The sequence below is a fragment of the Leucoraja erinacea genome, chromosome 27 (assembly GCF_028641065.1).
Source record: "Leucoraja erinacea ecotype New England chromosome 27, Leri_hhj_1, whole genome shotgun sequence".
Taxonomy (NCBI): Eukaryota; Metazoa; Chordata; class Chondrichthyes; order Rajiformes; family Rajidae; genus Leucoraja; species Leucoraja erinaceus.
This window is the reverse complement of record NC_073403.1, coordinates 5,306,970-5,317,813: the sequence shown is the minus strand read 5'-3', so window position 1 is coordinate 5,317,813 and position 10,844 is coordinate 5,306,970. Positions and strand designations below refer to the sequence as shown.

General features: G+C 42.7%; 2 protein-coding genes across 3 annotated transcripts; both read right to left on the bottom strand.

Moving 5' to 3' along the window:
- Positions 1 to 457: 457 nt before the first annotated feature.
- hoxb7a (homeobox B7a) lies at positions 458 to 3,963 on the bottom strand. The gene is made up of 2 exons (XM_055656878.1): positions 2,802 to 3,963; positions 458 to 1,263 (listed from the first exon to the last, which is right to left on the bottom strand). Exons 1-2 carry the CDS (start codon positions 3,199 to 3,201, stop codon positions 1,028 to 1,030), a joined length of 636 nt encoding a protein of 211 aa, XP_055512853.1. The 5' UTR covers positions 3,202 to 3,963; the 3' UTR covers positions 458 to 1,027.
- Positions 3,964 to 4,317: 354 nt separating this feature from the next.
- hoxb8a (homeobox B8a) lies at positions 4,318 to 10,085 on the bottom strand. 2 transcript variants are annotated; one of them, XM_055656874.1, is made up of 3 exons: positions 9,666 to 10,085; positions 5,990 to 6,703; positions 4,318 to 5,160 (listed from the first exon to the last, which is right to left on the bottom strand). In XM_055656874.1, exons 2-3 carry the CDS (start codon positions 6,414 to 6,416, stop codon positions 4,874 to 4,876), a joined length of 714 nt encoding a protein of 237 aa, XP_055512849.1. In that variant the 5' UTR covers positions 6,417 to 6,703; positions 9,666 to 10,085; the 3' UTR covers positions 4,318 to 4,873. The 2 variants fall into 2 exon arrangements, with proteins under 2 accessions (XP_055512849.1, XP_055512850.1); XM_055656875.1 differs by lacking the exon at positions 9,666 to 10,085 and having other exon boundaries at positions 4,318 to 5,157; positions 5,990 to 9,436.
- Positions 10,086 to 10,844: the final 759 nt, after the last annotated feature.

The following is a 10,844-nucleotide window of genomic DNA, read 5'->3' as shown; positions in this document are numbered from 1 at the left end:
GGTTTTTAAAAACTCGAGTACCGAAAGACGAATTGAAAGAGGAATGTCCCATTCATATGGGCAAATCTTCTTGACTTGGACTCGACATTCTATATATATATAAAATCTCTCTCTCTCTCTCTCTCTATATATATATATATATATATATATATATATAGAGAGAGAGAGAGAGAACACCAATTTATATATTTAACATATATATGTGTGTGTGTGTGTGAGAGAGGGAGTGTGTATATTTTCTGGCCAGAGTGAATCTGTCTGTGTCTGTATATATATATATATATGTGTGTGTGTGTGTGTGTGTGTGTATATATATATATATGTGTGTGTGTGTGTGTGTGTGTATGTATATATATATGTGTGTATATATATATATTTATTTATAAATGAGGGATATTTGTGTCAGTGTGGGTGCTGCGTGAAAAATACAAAGTTTGACTTCGAAGCACAATAACGAAAAAATGTCCTCATTTTATTTCACAAAACAGTTTTACATCCGCCATGGTAAAACGCGCAATCCTAACAAAACAGAAATGGTCCATTCTTAAATATTAAAAAAAAAAATGTACAGAGAAATAATCCTCAACACTTTGACTAGAACACCAATTTATATATTTAACTCTAACAGGAGTTGATACGGGACACACATGGATAAACTGTACACGGGATATGACTACACATAGATCCTTTTCGAAACTATACTTACAAACGAGAAATTACACCAAGACAGTAACAAATATAACGTCACTGATTTTTGTTCCCCCATTAAATACACATGGTAAATTAATGCTAATTACAGTAACGGCCAATTCACCACAATTCACCAGAAAGCCTAATGCACATACTATATATACCTTTACTTGTACAATATAGACTTGGGTTATTCCCTCTATCTGTATAATACAAACTACAAGTTACGGATTTAGGTAGTATTCTGTTTCAGTGTTAAGAAATGCGGAACAAATTCCTCCATTTGTTTAAAAAGTCATTGCTTATGCCTCTAAGTGTTTAGAGTTTATTTGTTCCTTCATTCTTCTTGCTTTTCCTCGGTCGCTTCGGTGGGACTGGTGACTTTGCTCTCCTTCTTCCACTTCATGCGCCTGTTTTGAAACCAGATCTTAATCTGGCGTTCGGTCAGGCAGAGAGCGTGAGCAATCTCGATGCGTCTCCGCCTGGTGAGGTAGCGGTTGAAATGAAACTCTTTCTCCAACTCGAGGGTTTGATACCGGGTGTACGTTTGACGCCCCCGCTTCCTGTCTGAGGCTGCGAAACGCCGACCCAGTAGAGACATCGAAAGAAAGAGCAAAACAGAGGGAGAGAGAGAGAAAAAAAATATTACTAACAAAGCATCAACAGTCTCTTAAAAAATTGTAGCTTTGCTCCCCCCCCCCTCCAGCCCTTCATGCTAGTCACGAATTCCACCATTTCCCCCCGAATGTCTCATTGACAGATACAATAAATTGCTGTCGGAAACTAACTGAGTTCAATCAATATAAAGTTTGTGTTTGGTGCATTTGAAAGAAGGACTGACTTGGTTCTTTATGAGAGAGAATTTACAATGTTTAAACTGCACTGAAAGGTTTCAACCGACTGTCATGTACTGAAACTCAAAAACATATTGACTTTAATTTTCTATTAGGTATTACTTTTAAGATAGAGTTTTTTTTTGTGTATTAGCTGAGTAGCCTTAACCTATTGATGGATGGTTATTGTGCTACATCCTAAGAGCTCTCTGGATTAGGTGAATTAATGTTATGTAACGTGAGACTGACAGGTAGCTAGAAAATGGATACAACAATTTGGTTTGGAGAATAACACCGTGGTGCACTCTGTTGCCACGGCTGTGTTGGAAGGGAACAATGTCCAAATATATTAATGTTGCTGCTTTTCACCCACATATGCGGGACAAAACAAAACAAAGGTAGATGAAGGGCAGGACACAGGCCGCGCTGGTCTGGTTCCCAAAGTGGGATACTGTTGCTAAGAGGCAACCGCCCCCACAAAGACTCCCATCCTCACCCCGCCACCTCCCCACCCTCAACCAAGTGCGCACACACACACACACACACACACACACACACACACACACACACACACACACACACACACACACACACACACACACACACACACACACACACACACACACACACACACACACACACACACACACACACACATACACACACACACACACACACACACACACACACACACACACACACACACACACACACACACACACACACACACACACCCCCACACACACACACACACACACACACACACACACACACACACCCCCACACACACACACACACACACACACACACACACACCCACACACACACATGCCCAATAGCACGCTGTGACTCGGAAACCCGGAGAGAAACTTTCAAGCGAAGCAAAATCGAAACAGGTTAAGGCGAGATAAACATTAAAAAGAAAGGGCGACTTGAGTCGGGGGGGGGATGTTCCGGGTTCATTGTCTGTTTTTCCTTGATGGGAAAGAACAAAGGTTGCTGAAGGCGCACGAGACCAAAAATTATTCTTCGGTGTGTGTGTGTGTGTGTAAATGTGTTTGTATTTCAATGGTCAACTTTAAAGCCTCCTGACTCTTATTTAAGGTATTTCTACCACGCAGCCAATATAATCCAAATCACTGACTTAATTGCCGGTGGGGGGAGACCATTGAATTTTATGCCCCTGTTTAGTGAACGTCATGAATGAACACAACACCCTCATGCAATAAACTCATTCGCGGCCCCCCTCACATTTGATGTGACTTTTTTCCCACATACCTGAGCTCTTCATCCAGGGATAGATCCGGAAGTTCTCCGAGTGCGGATCTGCCTCTCTTTGCTCCGACTTGCTGCAACTCTGCTTGCAAGAGTCCCCGGCGCCGCACATCATTGATGAGATATTGTGATCGAATGAGGAGCAGTGCATGTTAAAGGAGTTCGCGTTGAGGCCATAAGGAGACGTGTACATGGTCGGGGTCTGGTGGTGCAGACTGTTGCCTGTGCTGTACAGACCCGGCACTGTGGCAGCATACGAAGCCGAGCCTGTGCCGTAGCCAGACCGCTGGGAGTTTGAGGCAAACGCACAAGAAGTTGGCTCCGAAAATACCCCCGTTGGAAAAACAGAAGTTCCGGCCGTATATTTCGAAAATAAAGCATTCGCATAATACAATGAACTCATAATTTGGCCGGTGATTTGTTGGCCGGGACGTTTCAGTGTCGGTTTTACGAGGTACGGTGATATATTACGGAATTAGAGTCCAGATTTACACCAAAAGAACCCCTTTTTCCTCCCGATGCACGTGATAATGGCACGTGACACGCCGGGCCAATGAGAGCCAGGTTACCCATTGCTTCCTTGGTTGATGTAAAAAAAAAAAATCCAGATCAAAAGAAAAAAAATTCCTGCATCCAAATATTAATGTGACTAACTTTAATGATCAGGCGCGGAGCGACCGGTTTCAGTTTGGAGGTTTGATTTGATCGATAATTTAGATAAAATTTTAAGAAAATCGATTCGTTTACTGCAGGTTGGAATCAGATTACTGTGGAAAAGTCATTTGTCAAAAACAGCATCTTTTTTTTGGCCCGTTCACGTTCTAATAAAGCCTGCTATAACTTCCTCCAATCGATATCCACCTTCAGACCGGTCCCTGATCGGGGCACAATCTCTTGGACCTATTTTCCCCAAATAGGGAAATAGCAACGGTCTGATACACACAAACAAAACAACAAAAATGTGCTCACCGTATCATTGCTCCACTGTTATTGCTGGCTAATATCGCAGCGTGGATGGCCACTTGTTCTTTTTGCAAAGGGGGGGTTTTAAAAGGGGAGGAGGCAGGAATGTGTGTGCAGATGAGGCAAGGCAACTCTGAACATTAACAGGATGCTAATAATGAAATTCAGAAAGACAAATCGAGTCAAGTGTGTGATAACTGTGTATTATTGATATTATGATGTGCACACTTTTCAATAACATTATCCGTCCCACCTATCTGGTCATTTGGCTGTTGCGATATGGCGTGCATAGTTAATTTTTTTTTAAATTTGCCAAATCTCATTTTTAATAAAATCCATTGACAAGGGAAAAGAAACGAAGCCAGTTCACAGTTGTGATTTTTTTTTTTTTGCTCTCGCTGGTAAAGTTTATTGTCCCCCTTTCCGCCGCTCGCATGTTCAAACAATAGTCCAATTCTGTGTGGAAACAATAATGCATCACCGCTCCGACCACCTCGCCGCACCTCCCCCCCCCCCCCCCCCCCCCCCCCCCCCCCCCCCCCCCAATAATTGCAACTCGCGTTTACAGTAGGTTTTCTCACAGTTAATACTGAAGAGTCATTTTCTCCACGTTTCGTAAAAAAAAACCAACAGACTTTGCCATTCCGCCGTGAGGAAAAACAATTTTATAAATACACCAAAGCCGTAAACAATAACACAATCTAAATAGCTAAAGCTTCAATAGGCAGCTTCATGTTGTTGGGATTTCTTTTAAAAGCTAATAGTTATTAGCTGATGTAGTGCAGACGGCTTAAATATACTACAATGCTATTTCAACACACAAACTAGTACATTGTTCTATAAACTTCACGTTAAATACTTTACAGAAACTCACTTAAATAGCTAGACTGTTACACAATGACATGTACATGTCAGGTACAAAGTTGAAATGGTCCCATTAGTCAACATCTTCATACATTTCGGTACAATGTTTTTTTTTGTTTGTTTATTATACAGTATTCAGTAACATTTGTTCTGCTTTTCACACCCACCCACACAACTTTAAATGTGTCAACCTTATTCTATCATTCCCCTTCCTTATTTTTTTTTCTTTTTCGAATGGTTAGTTGTGATCATTGCTGCTCATCGTTGTTTTCGTCTTCCTTTACTTCCTTCTCCTTCGGACTCTCCTCTATTTCGGACTTACTGCTGGGAAACTTATCCTTGTTATTCTCCTTTTTCCATTTCATCCTCCTGTTCTGGAACCATATTTTGACCTGCCGCTCGGTTAGTCCCAGGGCGTGTGACACTTCGATCCGCCGTTTGCGAGTCAGATATGGATTGAACAAAAACTCTTTCTCAAGTTCGAGTGTCTGATAACGACTGTACGTTTGCCTTCCCCTGCGCCGTCCTGCAGCTACTGAGTAACATAGGGAGGGAGAGAGGGAGAGAGGGAGAGGGGGAGAAAGAGAGGGGGAGACATTGAGAGAAAGGGGAGAAAGGAGGAAAGAGAGAGAGGGGAGGGAAAGGGAGGGGAGGGAAAGAGAGGGGGAAATTGGGGGAAAGAGACAGAGAGTGTGAGAGAGATAGAGAATGAGGAAGGGGGGATAGAGAGGGAGAAAGAGAGAAAGAGAGAAAGAGAAAGGGGAGAAAGGAGGGAAGAGAGAGAGGGGAGGGAAAGAGGGGGGAATTGGGGGGAAAGAGAGAGAGTGTGTGAGAGAGATAGAGAATGAGGAAGGGAGATAGAGGAGAAAGAGAGAAAGGGAAATAGTGAGGTGGGGGTGGGGTGGGGGTGGGGGTAGAGAAAGAGAGGGAAAAGGGAGAGAGAGGAGAAAAGATGGGAGAAACAGTCAGGTTCTGTAAGTGTTATAGAGGGGGTAACCTAAACAAGATTCAAACACTATTAAGCATTATTCAACATCTTGGGATGAAATACGCCATAAAATTGCAATAAAGCTACAAAGAGCACGCAATATACTACACTTAAATACGCCTTCAGGATCATTAAAGTATAAAGTAATTTACAAGTGTCGAAGTTTAGAATCATAAAACACTAAAGTTACAGTCTTTCCTTTATTGGCTCAGGAAATGAACCTTGCTGCCTTTATTTTAATGTGTGTGTGTGAGTGTGTGTGATTGTGTGTGATTGTGTGTGAGTGGGTGCCCGTGTGCGATAGACTTTACCCCTTATTCCTGGCTTTCTCTCCCCCCTTTTTTTTTAAAGAATTTCTTGTTAGCTCATATCTCACCTTGCGGTCTCATCCACGGGAAGAGCTGTGTCGGAGATGGACTCTGTTCTGAATTCTCTGCTTCTTCTCCTAGGCTGTTCGCCGTCGACTTACAGTCGGGATATTGAACCAGCTCGGCCTCTTGTTGTGCGGCGAAAATGGGCTGCCTCTGCAAGGCGTCGTAGCCGTAGAAGGTGCCGGGGTCCCCGTGACACGTCACCGTACACGGATTCTGTTGATACGCGGAGGTGGAGAGAGTGGCGGCGCCGTGATGGTAGAAATCCTGGATTTGACCGGGGTGTTGGAAGCTCCCCCCGCTGCCCGGTCCATAGACCACGGTGGCTCGAGTGCCCAGGTCTTGGCTGAACCCGCAGTCATAATAATTGGGGCGCAGGGAGTCCCCACTTTTATACTTGGAAAACAACGAATTGACAAAGTAGGAGCTCATCTGGAAAGGACTAGGTCTCTCAGCTGAACGCAGGGAACTTAGTGTTTGGTAAACAATCAAACAAGCCAAGGATTTTTTTTTTCTGGGAAAATTAAGCCTTCATCTTATTGATCTTAACACACGAGATCCAGGCATCACATCTTCCTGAAGAGGTTCGCTCATAAACCGTTTTCTGTGATTTACTTCAGCCCAAATGAGTTGTTTCATATTTTGCCGTCTCTTTTCATGATAATTTGCATTTATTAGCCCGACCACGTCCTATTGGCTTTGCCTACTCCGTGCGGACACTGTACCGCGTGAAAAGGGAATGGTGAGAGAGAGAGAGAGGGAGAGAGGGAGAGGGAGAGAGAGAGAGAGAGAGAGAGAGAGAGAGGGAATGGGAGAAAGATAGAGAGGGGGGAATATGCGCATTAATATATTCCACCGTGTTCATTACCGGGATATCAGCCGCTTTACAACAGATGAAATACATACGCCACCAAAAGATTGATAAGGGGACGTATCTAGGCTGTGGTGAAGTAGAGGATGGAGAGAGACGTTAATTTCCAAACCATTTAATGAGTATATGCGTCTCCTTTAAAGGTCAGAGTTACATCAACAAGACATGGAAGTGCAGTGGCAAACCTAAAATCTAATTACTATCAACATTGGACCTAATTGCTATATTTCCTCCCAAGTTATTGCAGTCTGGCCACATGTCCAGCAGCACTCGTATGCAAATTATTGGGTTTTTTTTTTTTGTAAAACATATATATATATTTAATCTTAATAAGGAGTTCTAGTGGTATTTAACAATTTAATGACCCGTTTGCCTATTATTAATAAAGCCCTTTATCTGGTGCTTGGACGGAGTCTGGAACAGTTACAGTCATCTGAGAACTATACGAAAGAGATTAAGGAACTGTAAAACGCAATAAAAGCGCAGCCTGTTATTGTTTATAACATCCAGTGAGCGGCAGTTAGTGATTTTATGGGACGCTCTGTGCTGAGCAGTAAAATATAGGGGTTTTGAAGTGGACTCTCTCTGACCGCTTACTATTTTACACCATAAACTTATACATAAATAGTATGTATATGCAACAACGTTTAATATATAAAAAAGGAATTATGGACTAGTCCCTACGGGCTTACACAGTATATTGCAAATTTGGCCTCATTAAAGTTGTTTTAGCTACGAACAGACACAACATTTTCATTCCCTCTGCCGGCAAGTGTAATGACTCTAAATAAAGCAGAGACTTAAATAGAGCGGCATCGAGCCCTTTTTATGCTTTGTACGTCATAAAATATGTGTGTGTGTGTGTGTGTGTGTGTGTGTGTGTGTGTGTGTGTGTGTGTGTGTGTGTGTGTGTGTGTGTGTGTGTGTGTGTGTGTGTGTGTGTGTGTGTGTGTGTGTGTGTGTGTGTGTGTGTGTGTGTGTGTGTGTGTGTGTGTGTCTGTGTGTGTGTGTGTGTGTGTGTGTGTGTGTGTGTGTGTGTATGTGAGTATGAGTGTGTGTGTGTGTGTGTGTGTGTGTGTGTGTGTGTGTGTGTGTGTGTGTGTGTGTGTGTGTGTGTGTGTGTGTGTGTGTGTGTGTGTGTGTGAGTGTGTGAGTGTGTGTGTGTGTGTGTGTGTTTGTGTGTGTGTGTGTGTGTGTGTGTGTGTGTGTGTGTGTGTGTGTGTGTGTGTGTGTGTGTGTGTGTGTGTGTGTGTGTGTGTGTGTGTGTGTGTGTGTGTGTGTGTGTGTGTGTGTCTGTGTGTGTATCTATGTATCTGTGAGTGCGCTTGTGGATACAATTGAAATAATTTGCAACGAAATGACAATGCAACCTAAAATCCAATGCTAACCTGAGGGAAACTCTTGCAATGCTAGGCCATATTTTTAACCATCGTTTGCTATTAAACCCTTGAAGAAAACCAGTAATAATGAAATATAGTGAATCCAATGTTAATTTGTAAGTGTGATCATTTATTTGTGACGATTGACTGTGAGCTATTTCCAACTAATATGAAAGCCAGGAGAACAGCACCGAAACCTTTTTTTTCCCGGTAAATAGACCCAATACTTTGGTTTTGAGGACAAGTTAAGAAGAAGCTGAGATCGCTTTAACGGGTCTTGCAAGGCATATCAGATGCAATCATACATTTAAATCAGAATACACCCGCTACTTTGAATAGGCGATCAGAATATCCATGTCCAAACATAAACCTGGCCCAAATCAACAGCTTTCTCCCCCTCGTCATGGTTTGAAAGTTAGTTTAAAATTTAACTTATTTGAACGTCAAGTGAAAAATCAAACTTTCGTGCATCGATCTCATTGCATTAATCCACAGTTATTGCGTCTTTAGTTATTCATTCATTTCTACCGATCTCTCTACCCGTGCAACCTGTTTCCGACTACTTATTTTGTGATATTTAAATTGGACGATTTGCTCTAAGTATCTGCCAGTATGGCTGCATTAAAGATGAAAATCCGGATGATTTCCGAGCTGTCTATTTCGATTCTATTTTGCAAGAGGGACACATGAAATGACGAGGACCTGAACGAGTTGGTGCCGGAAAAGTATCACGTCCAAAGTTATTGTGTGGAAGGTAGTTGTGATTATTCGAGATGGCGGGTTATTATAATGGTGTTCTGGTGGCCAGTGAAATATGGTCAACTAAGAATAAGAAAAGTGATTCAAATATATTCACCGAAGATAGTTAGTTATGTGAAATACTTAACAACTTGCAAACAGGATTCGATTCTGGACATCTTCACGTTTTTCAGTTGCATTAAACTTCACATATTTTTTTAGGGGGGGTGGGTGAGAATAGGTAAATTCAGTTCTGCAATCGTTCGCTAAATGGCCCCCCTTCGAAAGTTTGTCCTATACATTTACCTGTACCTGCCTTCCTCTGACTGCAATTAAAATAATTTAACACAACTCCACGTTTCCACAAGATTACAGGAAAACTTTGAGATTGTTACCTCTTGTTACAATCATTTTCGCAATGCCTCTTACTACTTATACTGGTCTATAACACATAGATTATCTCTCCCCCCCCCCCCCCCCCCCCCCCCCCCCCCCCCCCCCCCCCCCCCCCCCCCCCCCCCCCCCCCCCCCCCCCCCCCCCCCCCCCCCCCCCCGCAGTTTACATGCAATATTGTTAAGTAGAACTGATTATTTTTTTCGATTTAAGCCGATTAAAGTTTTTTTTAATGCGATTTATCTGCAACATAGACTAACAAGATTAGTACCAATCCCGCGAAAAACGCACGGAGATACCTGGTTGGAACGCGGTCCTCTTGTAACTACACTTGGTTAATAAGCTGACGAATTTTTAGAGCTTTTTCGGGAAACTGATATCAGACGGCAAAAAAAAATTCCACAACTTGCGAATGTCCATCCCGCGAAGACACACGTGACTGTTGTTCTATGATGAGGTATTGCGGCCGTGACGTATCTGCATGGTTCTGGGATGTCTGCTTCATATTGCGGACTTCTCAGCATCTTGTGCTTTTTTAAAAATAATGTTATCACGCTATCAGCAACGTGAATCATTTCATGACTTTAGTTCAATTTTGTCGGAAAGTATGCACAATTGCACATCTTCAGTTTGGACTTGAGCATTTGACTATTGTGCTTTTAGAAAGCGGCATTTTGTAAACTCTTTGACTCCACAGACATACACACACACACTAAGGCGCCTGCACATACACACGCACACACACACACACACACGCACACACACACACACACACACACACACACACACACACACACACACACACACACACACAGCAACACGCACACACACACACACACACACAGCAATACGCACACACACACACACACACACACACACACACACACACAACACACACACACACACACACCACACACACACACACACACACACACATGCACACACACACACACACACACACACACACACATACACACACACACAACACGCACACACACACACACACACACACACACACACACACACACAACACACACACACACGCACACACGCACACACACACACACACACACACACACACACACACACACGAAGTTGTCACACACAACGATGAATACACATTTTCAAACACACACATTCGGGACGCACACAAATCAACACACAGTTAAATACGCACCCGAAATGTTTGTACACGAATTTGTGAAGCCAATGTTCTTGGAGTATTTCAAAACAATTCGGGAAACACAATCAATTTCGCACACACACACACACACATCTATACACACACAAATGAAGCCAATGTTCTTGGGAATATTTCACAACAACCATGAACACACGCACACACACACACACACTATATATATATATATACATATTGTATATGGGACATTAGGAATGTATGCTGGAAATATACAGTAGTATAGGCTTATGCCGCGACACCGTTTATTTTCCCAATGACGACCAGTTCAATTGCTAAA